The 13,683-nt window shown below is 42.1% G+C and overlaps 1 protein-coding gene across 1 annotated transcript in view; it reads left to right on the top strand.

The window, feature by feature from the left end:
• Positions 1-13,683, top strand: part of OCA2 (OCA2 melanosomal transmembrane protein) — a 158,917-nt gene that overhangs the window by 69,092 nt on the left and 76,142 nt on the right. The window contains exons 13-15 of the mRNA XM_035115521.3: positions 44-168; positions 2,882-3,020; positions 8,662-8,794. Coding sequence (XP_034971412.1) covers positions 44-168; positions 2,882-3,020; positions 8,662-8,794 — 397 coding nt within the window. The remainder of the gene's footprint in view (positions 1-43; positions 169-2,881; positions 3,021-8,661; positions 8,795-13,683) is intronic.

Here is a 13,683-nt window from a genome sequence, read left to right as displayed (position 1 = left end):
TAATCAATTCCATCATATTTTCTGTGTGTCTGTTTTTCATTAGGCTTACAGACTCTCTCGAGGCAAAGTGTGGGCCATGATTATCATTCTCTGTCTTATTGCTGCGATTCTCTCAGCCTTCTTGGACAACGTTACTACAATGCTCCTCTTTACCCCAGTCACCATAAGGTAGTTCTTCAACAAACAAACAAACAAACAAACAAACAAACAAACAAACAAACCCCCATAAAGTTGGAGTGGGCAGGGGATTCAAACCATCTTGAGTGTCCTAATATGCCGTCTAAACACAGGCAGGTAGGAGGTCACCCTGACCATGTGTTCACTCAGGTTGCCTCACCTCTTTCTGACCCCCTTCCCCATATGGTCAGCTCCAATGTGGGCTGTTTTCTTACAGTCCCAGGAGGCTGGGATTGTGTTTGTCTTTACTGGAGGAAGCAAGGCAGGCAGGCAGGCAGGAGGAGGATAGACGTAACAGGCAGCCTGTGGGTCACTGGGATTTTTGTAACAAAACAATGGTTGGGAATAAACAGACCCAGGGAGGGATTTACCTGGAGACCTCCCAGAGAGAGATGAGTCATCATGTGACTCAGAGCATGGTGTGGGCAGCTACATTTATTTATTCATGTGCTTGCCCCATTCATGCATAAAGGTGGAGGTGGAGGGTTGACCTTAGACAACCAGGCATTTGTATGCGTGATGGCAGCTGAACCCAACCTTATCTCTCTGTGCTTTATTCTTTCAGACAGTTCTGCTTTATTCTTGCTTCAGTTCTGAAGTGCAGCCCACTTCAAAACTGAAGCAAAGTGCCTGCAATGATGAGTTTTCAGTTGTCCTCACCACTGCATAATAAAAATTTGACTTCCACCCCTAGCTTTATTTGAGGACTGTCCCCATCACATATACAGATGCACACCCTCAATATACTGACACTCCTTTCCCCTGCCTGCTGGTTTGTGAGTCTTCAGCTGGAAATTACTCTTGAAGCCCAAACAAAAGTAATTGTACTTTCCCCTCTCTCTGATATTTTATTAGGCAGAGCTCCACCTTTCAGCCCATAATGGTAGAGTTGTCCCTGAGTAAAATAAATATTGCTAAAGTATTGGTTGTTTCAGATATGCGGCAAAATGTGGAAGTTGACTTAACTGGTAATAATTTATGTGCGCATATATTTTTCATATGCAGATGTCACAGTGACATGACTTTTTAATTTCATTATCTGGAACCTCTCTCTCTCCCTCCCTTTCCCCCTCCCTCTCTCTCCCTCTCACTCTCTCTCTCTCACACACACTGTTTTAAACAGGCTCTGTTTCCTCCCCTCCCCTCTCTCACTGCTGTGTTAGTCATTCACTTTATTTTGTTGCTGTCTTCCTCAGACTTCTTCAGTCCAATTTTAAAATGGTATTCTAAGCTGCTATTACCATGGTGATGCAGCTTAGTAGAAAATTCTCCTGATTCCTTGACAATAAGGCTTTAGCCCTTTACCAGCGGTGCATGAAATATGATCTTATTTTCTTGTCACATTTTGTGGCGAACTCAGTACTTTGCAGGAGTTACCAAGATGAATCCCAATCCTATATACCAGGGGTGGACAACCTCAGGTCCAGGAGCCAGATGTGGCCCTCCAGGCATTTCTGTCTGGCCCCCGGGTTTGTCCCCAGCCAGTGTCCCTTTCCTGGGCCACACCAGTCACCATTCCTGCTCTACATCCATCTCAAGTGCTTTTATGTGCTTGGCAGAGCTAAGTGTCCTTAAACTACCTGACTGCGCCCTGTTTGCCTGGATGGATGTGTAGAGTAGAAACCTTTAGCTTTTTCTGTGGCTGGAATGTAGCTCCCACCAGTTGCTCTGATCACTTTTGCATTTGACCCCGTCACGTTTGCCTCTGGCCTCGCCTACCACTGGCTTGTGGCCTCTCTGCTGAAAAAGGGTCCTCATCCCTGTTATATACCAACCCATTCTCTAAGTGGGGTGGTGGTGGTGATTCTCCATATAGCTTGAACAGCGCCATCAATACACAAGGCAAGCTGGTTTGCAGAAGTACAAACAAACCCCAAACCAGTCCAGCTAGGCCTGAGCATGCCTAGTGGCCATGGAATACTGACTTGACTGTTGAGGAGAAGAAGAAGAGGAGGAGGAGTTTGGATTTGATATCCTGCTTTATCACTACCCGAAGGCATCTCAAAGTGGCTAACATTCTGCTTTCCCTTCCTCCTCCACAACAAACACTCTGTGAGGTGAGTGGGACTTCAAAGAAGTGTGACTAGCCCAAGGTCACCCAGCAGCTGCATGTGGAGGAGCGGAGACGCGAACCCGGTTCACCAGATTACGAGAGTCTATCGCTCTTAACCACTACACCACAAGGCTGAGAGGAAAACATGGGCCGAGTTTGGGAGGAAATGGAATGGAATGCCTCGGAAGAGGCATGGCTGGCTCGATCCCTGGAACAGGAGCATCCCACTTCGCAACATTTTGTTGTGAATACTAGTCGTCTTGCTTTTGTCAATAGGAAAAGGGATTTAAGGAGAGGAAGTGGAGGAGCAACCCAAGCAAAAAGAAAGCAGATCTGCATCTATTATAATTTCTGTTAGATTCCGCTGGTTGAACTGTTTGTCTGTGCTTTGCAAATCAGGTCTGTACAAGAAAGCTGCAATCTAATATTCAGCAAAGTGAGAAACCATTATGTGAATGCTCTTCTTATGATAAGAGTGAAAAATGATTTGCTCATTGGAGTGTGGGACACGATATTTATTTTTATCTATCACAAATATAAATGGGCTCTCTTTCTGGCGTATAGTTTGAGCTAGCTTTGGAAACATAAACCAGCGATTTTAGAAATCATATGAAAAAGATCAGATTGTATTTTTGATCTGTGTCTTTGCAGGTTATGTGAGGTGCTTAACCTAGATCCCAGGCATGTCCTGATTGCGGAAGTAATCTTCACAAACATTGGAGGGGCCTCTACAGCTATTGGGGACCCACCCAATGTGATTATTGTTTCAAAGCAGGAGCTCAGGAACGAGGTATGTATTGCTGCCTATTGTGCAAATGGAAAATAAATACAGATGCTCTATTCAGCAGTGCTTATCTGTTCTTCCCACTGTGTTGAAAGATAAAAGACTGCACCTGTTCTGGCACAGAACCAGTTGTTATTTCCCCCCCAGACTGATGCTGTAAGCGATAATGCAAACCTGAGGAAAGAAAGAAAAACACCTCACACTAATACATAATACATATGCATCTAATCTCTGATTAATATAAATTCTACTTTAGTATAAAGGCTGCAGTTCCATATACACACTTACCTGGAAGTAAGTTCTGTTGAATTCACTGGAACTTACTTCCGAGTAGATACACATAGGCTTGCACTGTAAGTGATGGAAATTATGGGGTTTGCAGCTGGGTAATTGGTTTGTTTGTTTGTGATTTTGCCATCCATTTAATCAGGCTTTTTAGTTGTATTGACCATTGCCTTGTTTTCTTCCTTCTCCTTAATCTGGGTATGTGTGCGTGTGCGCACACGCGCATGCACACACACACACATACAGATTTTTATTTTTCAAGCATACAAATCCAAAACAACAAACAATTCCCCCCTTTCCCTTTGGAGAATTGAACAACAAACGACATTATGGATGCAGTATTGATATGGGAACAGTTTAAAAATATTTATTTTCCTTAAACATTGAATACTTAATGTACAGAATACACTTTCCCCTTAAACATCAGATACTCTGTATGCGTTCCATATGCACCTTCTGGTTTTTATAAACATAACAGTAGCTTTAATATATCACCAGCATTATAACTTCTGGTTTGTTGCTCTTGCGCAGAGACGCACTTTTATTGCCATGTCATGAATATACGGATGGAGGGATTTGTTGCTGTCCTGGGATTTCCCCTTGTCTTTCTTTCCCACTGTTGAGCTTTGTATGACTTGCGAAATGTTAAGACTCGTCTCATTTGCTTGAGGATATCCCCTTCTTTTTAACATTTAAAACATGATTTTGAAGACCAGTGACTCCCCAAAATATCTCAACTTGATGCCATTTATACTTGAAAGAGGTCTATCACGGTCATGGACATTTTTATTGGCTACTGAAGCTTCTTCCAGTGTTAACCTCAGCTTGCACTGACACTGGGTGAACAAAATGGTGGATAATGGCTGCTTACCCGACAAAGGTCCGTATAGTTAAAGCTATGGTTTTCCCAGTAGTGATGTATGGAAGTGAGAGCTGGACCATAAAGAAGGCTGATCGCCGAAGAATGGATGCTTTTGAATTATGGTGCTGGAGGAGACTCTTGAGAGTCCCATGGACTGCAAGAAGATCAAACCCATTCATTCTGAAGGAAATCAGCCCTGAGTGCTCACTGGAAGGACAGATCGTGAAGCTGAGGCTCCAATACTTTGGCCACCTCATGAGAAGAGAAGATTCCCTGGAAAAGACCCTGATGTTGGGAAAGATTGAGGGCATAAGGAGAAGGGGACAGTGTTCTCGAAGCTACGGACATGAGTTTGACCAAGCTGCGGGAGGCAGTGTAAGACAGGAGTGCCTGGCGTGCTATGGTCCATGGGGTCACGAAGAGTCGGACACGACTAAACAACAACAACCACCCGGTCACATGGAAGGCAGCAGATGTGGTCCATCATACCAAACTCCTCCTTCTTAGGAGCAATGCCAGGGCTAGGCAGTCAGCCGTTAGGGAATTCCCAGGCCGGCCACTGGAGACTGGCAGGCTTTCCCGCCATCTGTTATTTGAAACCTGGCCAATCCAGCTTGGCTATGTGGGTGAGGCTTGGGACCTAGTAAAGGCTGGCTGGACTGACCCCCAGTAACATGGTGCATTAATTTAATACAACCCCAACTGGTCTTTTTTTTTGGGGGGGGAGGTCACTTCTCTATGTATGTGTGGCAGATGAATATACTTCTCCTGGAGATCCTGATTGTTCCAGAAATACATTGGGTTGTGGGTTTTTTCTTCTTCTAATGTTTTCCCCAGACAGATGAAATACAGTCTTCAAGACTAGATTTTTAAACATTGGCAATGGAAATCTGAAAAGCAGCTTATTGCCTCAAACAGAAATAAAAAAATACACTTGCTGTACAGTATTTTATGTTAGGCATTGGTTTACTGTGCTTGATAGATCTCTTTCTCTCCTTTATAGACTCCATCTCTTGCTCAGCTCAAAGACTGTTTGAATGCATTTAAACTTACCACAATTTGTTCATTTAAAAACACAGTGATAAGGATGTACTTTGTAGAAAAATGCAAGTGAACTAAAATGGGAAATATGTCCCAGCAGTGATTAATACCCATTTATTCCCACTCTGCAAACGAATAAAAATTATTGGTACCCTATTTACATAACAGAAGAGGTATATTTCTTGTTCTCTTTGTTTCTTCATTGCTTAGATGGGGAATATGCATTTGACAATAAGTCTATCAGCTTGATCTTCTAGAGTCAGCAATGGCCGCTTACCCAGTCACGGAGGTGGGCGGCTGTTGCGGCCTGTCGTGGGTCCCTCAACCCCCTATGGGAGCAATGTCAGGGGGCTAGGCAGCCAGTCGTGGGTAATTCCCAGGCCGGCCACTGTGGATTGTTGGGCTTTCCCGCCACAGGCATATTTTGAATCCTGGCCAATCTGGCCGGGCCATGTTTTAAGACTCTAGAAGCAGGGAGTGTTGCCCAGGCATTCCAAGCCAATCGAGGACGACATACTATGACAATATTTTACTTAGTTAAAAAGGTAAAGGGACTCCTGACCATTAGGTCCAGTCGTGACCGACTCTGGGGTTGTGGAGCTCATCTCGCGTTATTGGCTAAGGGAGCCGGTACAGCTTCCAGGTCATGTGGCCAGCATGACCAAGCCACTTCTGGCAAACCAGAGCAGCACACGGAAACGCTGTTTACCTTCCTGCTGCAGCAGTACCTATTTATCTACTTGCACTTTGACGTGCTTTCAAACTGCTAGGTTGGCAGGAGCTGGGACCAAGCAACGGGAGCTCACCCCGTTGTGGGGATTCGAACTGCCAACCTTCTGATCGACAAGCCCTAGGCTCAGTGGTTTAACCCACAGCGCCACCTGTTACAGAGTCATTTAAAATACAAGCTATTCAAATTCCTGGGAGAATAAAATGTTTTAACCTGACAATGCCCAAACTGTAATCCAGTGTGCACCAGCTCAGCCAACATTAACTAGATGGGGCGTAAGATCTGTCTTCAGTGTTGTTGTAATTGGGCAGATGCCAGGACCTCTGCTTGCATTAAGGTTTTCAGGTTATGAATAGGATTGTCACATCATTCTCGCCATGATTTAGCATTAAGGTAAAAAATCAAGCACCTGGTAGTAGTTCTCTGTATATGGCTCTGGGCTGCATATGTCTTGGGAAACCAAAAGTCTATTATTTAATTATTTCAACATCTTCTCAAAGAAGCTTTGTCAATGTAGTACAGTGGACACTCGGGTTGTGAATGTGATCCGTGCGGGAGGCACGTCCGCAACCCACAGTGTTCGCAACCCGCAGTGCAGCGTCTGCGCACGCGTGGGTCGTGATTCGGTGCTTCTGTGCATGCGCAAGTGCTGAAACCTGGAAGTAACCCATTCGGATACTTCCGGGTTCGGTGCGGGACACAACCTGAAGTGTCTGTAACCTGAGGTATGACTGTATTGGAATGCTACAAAGTTTATTTCTGTAACACTTTAAAACATTTCCCCAGGAATCTTAGGTAAAAAGTTGCCTGGTTAAATTTTATTTTAATTTTTTTAAAACACACACAACCAAATGATTTTTATTTTTGTGGTGTAGGATTGACTAGAAGAGTAGCACCTTTGTACCCATAAATTTTCAACATTTGTGACTTTGAGACTTCAGAGTTTATAACAATTTCCTATCTTAGCTTTACATGGCCTGAGCGGTCATAAACTAGTAGACCATAACGTAAAAATGTCGCCTAAAGTTTCAGAGCATCCCCCCACCCCCGGATAACTCCATAAAGTTTACTGAAACCTTTTAAAGCTTAAGCGCTGTTATTTCTTTTTTTTTAAATGTTCTTGTCTTGAGTAGTCTGAATTTTCTTGACTTGCTTGTCATGATTTCCATTTTTGCAAAAAGCAACAGCTATGATTTTTAGCTCATTTCAATATGTTTCCTTTTCAAATTAAGCATATTTCTGGTTCTGTTTCACATGGAAGCAAGAACGTTTTCCTAATATTAGCAGCCACCTCTATATAGCCAAAGGACTGTCACACACAAGATGGGATTATTTTACTTATGTATGTAGTATAGGGCTCTTGAGATAATTGTGGGACGAGTACCGTGTTTCTCATATTATAAGACATGTCTTATATTTATTTTTTCCTCAAAAAAACACACTATGGCTTATTTTCAAGGGATGTCTTATTTTTTTCCTCCTCCTCCTGCTGCGACTGGCATTGCTGCTGCACCTATCACTATGTCTTATTTTCGGGGTATGGCTTATATTCCTTGAATGCTTAAAAATCCTGTTATGGCTTATTTTATGGGTATGTCTTAAAATATGAGAAACAGGGTAAGTTACAAAATCTTGGTAGATGCTACTTTCTTAGGTGATATAAAGGGAAGCACTGACTTCAGAGAGTGCTGGATGCTTGAAATCGTGTAACACATCTTAATCAGCAAGAGATTCATGTGCCAGCAAGAGTTCAAAAGTTTAATTTAGTGCTACATGAATGAGACTTTGCTGGGTGAGTCTTCCCTTCCGCTGGTGCAGCCTCAAGAGGATCAGAAGCTTCTAGGGATGGAGAGGAAATTCAGTTCAGCATGTATTTAAAGATGAATGCAACAAATTCACACTTTCTGAAAGCTGATCGAAAACACAAAAGGAGGGAAATGAATTAATTATAAATTATTTATTTAGTTGAAGTTAGTAATTTTATATGTAAAAAAGGGTTACAATTGGAACATCCACCATTGACTCGTAGGCGTGGCCAGAAACAATTTGTCAAAAAATTCTTTTAGCTGAGATTCCTGCATTGCAGGGGGTTGGACTAGATGACCCTTGGAGGGCTTTCCAACTCTACAATTCTGTGATTCTGTGATTAATCGTTACTACCTTCATCCCCCTCACCATGCAATGAAGAGCTATTTAAGTTGGAAGACAGGATAAGAAACATAATAATAAATGTTAATTGCTACCACCATCATCTCAGTAAAACAGAGTTCAGTGAAATACCAAGTTTGATTACTGCAAATAAATAAATAAATAAATAAATAAATAAATAAATAAATAAATAAATTTCGCCATCCTTTCTGGTCACATCCACACCATGCATTTAAAGCACATTTAATCTACATGGTCCCCCCCCAATAATAAGCTGTAGTTTGTTAAGGTTCCTAGGATTCTTTGGAGGATGCTGGGAATGTTTTAAGTGGTATAAATGTACTTCAAATGTATGGGGTTGATGTCAGTGGAAATTTGCTGAGCATACACCTAACTTCTCAACTGAAACCAAGGTGTTAAACGTAGTGCTATGTCTTGGCTGGATTATATTGCCAAGTACAGAAGGAGATATGCACTGTTCTGCTAAGAAGACACTACAATAATATTCAGTGCTGTTTTATGCATGGCACTGAGAGTTGCTGTAATTGATTCTACTTCAATTATATATCTTTTATTCCCAGGGAGTGGACTTTGCAGCATTTACAGGGCACATGTTTGTTGGGATTTGCCTCGTGCTTCTTGTCTCCATTCCCTTCCTAAGACTTCTCTACTGGAACAAAAAGCTATACAACAAAGAGCCAAGTGACATTGTTGGTGAGTTTGAGCTTCAAATTATATATTGGGGAAGGGGAATAGATGCAATAACCAAACGAACTCATAACACCCTTGTGTTTTTTAATCCTATGAAATGGCTTAGTCTACATGCCAAGTCCCTTTCCCTCTTTGTAATACTAATGGACCATTGCTTGTTTTCTTTAGCCCTCAAGGCATTATTTCCCCTTCTTACATCAGAGATTTGCAGCGGAGAGCACATTGTGCAAAGTGTATCAGATATAATGAATCAGAGTCTTGGGAATTGGACCTGTTCCAGTCTATTTTGTTAAATTTATATGATGCTTAATAGAGTTCTAAGCAGTTTATAAAATACAAAGCTAGTTATACAAACATTAAAATATAAACATTCGAAAGTAATCCCACCCCACGGAGAAATCTTTCTGTCCCAGGCTGCCTTGGTTATTGAATGGAAAAGCGGAACAGAAGTTCTGAAAATAAACATATAAAAATCTGTATGTGGGTCTCTTCAACAACAACAACCAGATTTAAAAACACTTCATGAAAGGCCATTAAGCCTTTTCAATATAGGGCAACAACAACAACAACAACAACAACAACAACAACAACAACAACAATATTCCAACTAGGTTGTAGAAAACATCTTTGGCAATCAATACCTTCAGATCTTTTCTAACTTAAAAATTCTGGCCATTTCACTGCAAGTTTTTTTAAAAAATGCATTTAATAGTAAATATTTCACGGCAACCCCTTCATGGATCAATGCCTTGTCGTGGCGAAGGGGCTTGAATAACTCAGAGAAGCTATGAGCTATGCCATGCAGGGCCACCCAAGATGGACAGGTCATAGTGGAGAGTTTTGACTAAACGTGATCCACCTGGAGAAGGAACTGGCAAGCCACTCCAGTATCCCTGCCAAGAAAACTCCATGGACAAAGACAACAGGCATATAAAAGTTATGACGCTGGAAGATGAGCCCCTCAGGTCGGAAGGCGTCCAACATGCTACTGAGGAAGAGCGGAGGACAAGTACAAGTAGATTCAGAGCTGATGAAGCGGCTGGGCCAAAGCCGAAAGGACGCTCAGTTGCGGATATGCCTGGAAGCGAAAGGAAAGTCCGATGCTGTAAAGAAAAATATTGCATAGGAACCTGGAATGTAAGAACCATGAATAGAGGTAAGCTGGATGTGGTAAAAAATGAGATGACAAGAATAAATATCGACATCCTGGGCATCAGTGAACTAAAATGGAAGGGAATGGGCGAATTCAGTTCGGATGACTATCATATCTACTACTGTGGGCAAGAATCCTGTAGCAGAAATGGAGTGGCCCTCATAGTCAACAAAAGAGTGGCAAAAGCTGTAATGGGATGCAATCTCAAAAATGACAGAATGATCTCGATACGAATCCAAGGCAGACCTTTTAACATCACAGTAATCCAAGTTTATGCACCAACTACCGGTGCTGAAGAAAGTGAAATTGACCAATTCTATGAAGACCTACAACACCTTCTAGAAATGACACCAAAGAAGGATGTTCTTCTCATTACAGGGGACTGGAATGCTAAAGTAGGGAATCAAGAGATAAAAGGAACAACTGGCAAGTTTGGCCTTGGAGTTCAAAATGAAGCAGGGCAAAGGCTAATAGAGTTCTGTCAAGAGAACAAGCTGGTCATCACAAACACTCTATTCCAACAACACAAGAGACGACTCTACACATGGATATCACCAAATGGACAGCATCAAAATCAGATTGATTATATTCTCTGCAGCCAAAGATGGAGAAGCTCTATACAGTCAGCAAAAACAAGACCTGGAGCTGACTGTAACTCAGATCATCAGCTTCTTATAGCAAAATTCCAGCTTAAACTGAAGAAAGTAGGAAAAACCACTGGGCCAGTAAGATACAATCTGAATCAAATCCCTTATGAATACACAGTGGAAGTGAGGAACAGGTTTAAGGATTTAGATTTGGTGGACAGAGTGCCTGAAGAACTATGGATGGAGGCTCGTAACATTATACAGGAGGCAGCAATGAAAACCATCCCAAGGAAAAGGAAATGCAAGAAAGCAAAATGGCTGTCCAATGAGGCCTTACAAATAGCGGAGGAGAGGAGGCAAGCAAAATGCAAGGGAGATAGGGAAAGATACAGGAAACTGAATGCAGATTTCCAAAAAACAGCAAGGAGAGACAAGAGGGTCTTCTTAAATGAGCAATGCAAAGAAATAGAGGAAAACAATAGAATGGGGAAAACCAGAGATCTGTTCAAGAAAATTGGAGATATGAAAGGAACATTTCGTACAAAGATTACCATAATCAAGGACAAAAGTGGTAAGGACCTAACAGAAGCAGAAGACATCAAGAAGAGGTGGCAAGAATACACAGAGGAATTATACCAGAAAGATATGGAGATCTCGTACACCTCAGGTAGTGTGGTTGCTGACCTTGAGCCAGACATCTTGGAGAGTGAAGTCAAATGGGCCTTAGAAAGCATTGCTAATAACAAGGCCAGTGGAAGTGATGATATTCCAGCTGAACTGTTTAAAATTTTAAAAGATGATGCTGTTAAGGTGCTACACCCAATATGCCAGCAAGTTTGGAAAACTCAGCAATGGCCAGAGGATTGGAGAAGATCAGTCTACATCCCAATTCCAAAGAAGGGCAGTGCCAAAGAATGCTGCAACTACCGCACAATTGCGCTCATTTCACACGCTAGCAAGGTTATGCTTAAAATTCTACAAGGCAGGCTTAGGCAGTATGTGGACCGAGAACTCCCAGAAGTGCAAGCTGGATTTCGAAAGGGCAGAGGAACCAGAGACCAAATAGCAAACATGCGCTGGATTATGGAGAAAGCTAGAGAGTTCCAGAAAAACGTCTACTTTTGCTTCATTGACTATGCAAAAGCCTTTGACTGTGTCGACCACAGCAAACTATGGCAAGTTCTTAAAGAAATGGGAGTGCCTGATCACCTCATCTGTCTCCTGAGAAATCTCTATGTGGGACAAGAAGCTACAGTTAGAACTGGATATGGAACAACTGATTGGTTCAAAATTGGGAAAGGAGTACGACAAGGTTGTATATTGTCTCCCTGCTTATTTAACTTATATGCAGAATTCATCATGCGAAAGGCTGGACTAGATGAATCCCAAGCCGGAATTAAGATTGCCGGAAGAAATATCAACAACCTCAGATATGCAGATGACACAACCTTGATGGCAGAAAGCGAGGAGGAATTAAAGAACCTTTTAATGAGGGTGAAAGAGGAGAGCGCAAAATATGGTCTGAAGCTCAACATCAAAAAAACCAAGATCATGGCCACTGGTCCCATCACCTCCTGGCAAATAGAAGGGGAAGAAATGGAGGCAGTGAGAGATTTTACTTTCTTGGGCTCCTTGATCACTGCAGATGGTGACAGCAGTCACGAAATTAAAAGACGCCTGCTTCTTGGGAGAAAAGCAATGACAAACCTAGACAGCATCTTAAAAAGCAGAGACATCACCTTGCCGACAAAGGTCCGTATAGTTAAAGCTATGGTTTTCCCAGTAGTGATGTATGGAAGTGAGAGTTGGACCATAAAGAAGGCTGATCGCCGAAGAATTGATGCTTTTGAATTATGGTGCTGGAGGAGACTCTTGAGAGTCCCATGGACTGCAAGAAGATCAAACCTATCCATTCTTAAGGAAATCAGCCCTGAGTGCTCCCTGGAAGGACAGATCGTGAAGCTGAGGCTCCAATACTTTGGCCACCTCATGAGAAGAGAAGAATCCTTGGAAAAGACCCTGATGTTGGGAAAGATTGAGGGCACTAGGAGAAGGGGACGACAGAGGACAAGATGGTTGGACAGTGTTCTCGAAGCTACCAACATGAGTTTGACCAAACTGCGGGAGGCAGTGCAAGACAGGAGTGCCTGGCGTGCTCTGGTCCATGGGGTCACGAAGAGTCGGACACGACTAAACGACTAAACAACAACAATTTCACGGCAAACTTTGAAAACTGGCGAATCCCTAGAGCCTAGTTCACACAATTGCAGATCTTTAAATACTGTACATTGAGTGGAACAAGGGGCTAATGATGCCCCTCCCCCACATATGAGGATGCAATATGTGATGTAGCTATATGTGCATACATCCGGCAAAAACCATAGATTTCCATGGTCCTCGTAAACCTTTCATGAGGATTGTGGGGAATAGTTGTACATACCCATTGATGGGCATGTAATATGCACAGGATTTCAGTGCCTTAACGCAATTGGGGTATGTACAACTGTTTGATTATAGGTTTGATTATACAACTTATTTGATTATAGGTTTTGAGGTTTTCTACTTAGAGATTTTATACTGCTTTAAGGTTTGTTTGTTTGTTTACAATTTTATGTGTGTGCAATAAATGGTATTGTAAAATGTCTGGTAAGGATGAGCAAATTTGCCAATTTTGGTTTTTCTCAGTTTCTCGTTTCCCCCCAGCATTGAATTCAGTCCTCCACATTTCCACATCAGTTTGCATTTTTAATAGAAAACTCTTCATGGAAACTCCTCATCATTTTAGTGTGAATTTCTCTGAATAGACACATTTTTGTATGCGATATATTACAATATGCACATTTTTGCAAAGCAAATTTCCCTAATAGGATGCATATTTTGCATGTTAGATTTGTTAATATATGCATACTTTGGTATACACATTTTTGTACACGTGACTTGTAATTTGGCATTAACAGTGTGAATTTCAAAAGATGCCTGTGTTATTGTTTGTGTATTGTTTAGAAAGCGCAAATTTGATAGGCTTGCTTTTCAGTGGAATTGAATTCCGTCTCCAGCGGCTAGCATAGATTTTGACACACATGCAGCCTTCATTTCTGATTTGCCATATGCAAATTTTGCACTGGGGATCTGTACCCGAGTACAAGGCATTG

The sequence above is a fragment of the Zootoca vivipara genome, chromosome 4 (assembly GCF_965207765.1).
Source record: "Zootoca vivipara chromosome 4, rZooViv2.hap1.1, whole genome shotgun sequence".
NCBI classification, from domain to species: Eukaryota; Metazoa; Chordata; class Lepidosauria; order Squamata; family Lacertidae; genus Zootoca; species Zootoca vivipara.
This window is presented reverse-complemented; position numbering and strand designations above follow the sequence as displayed.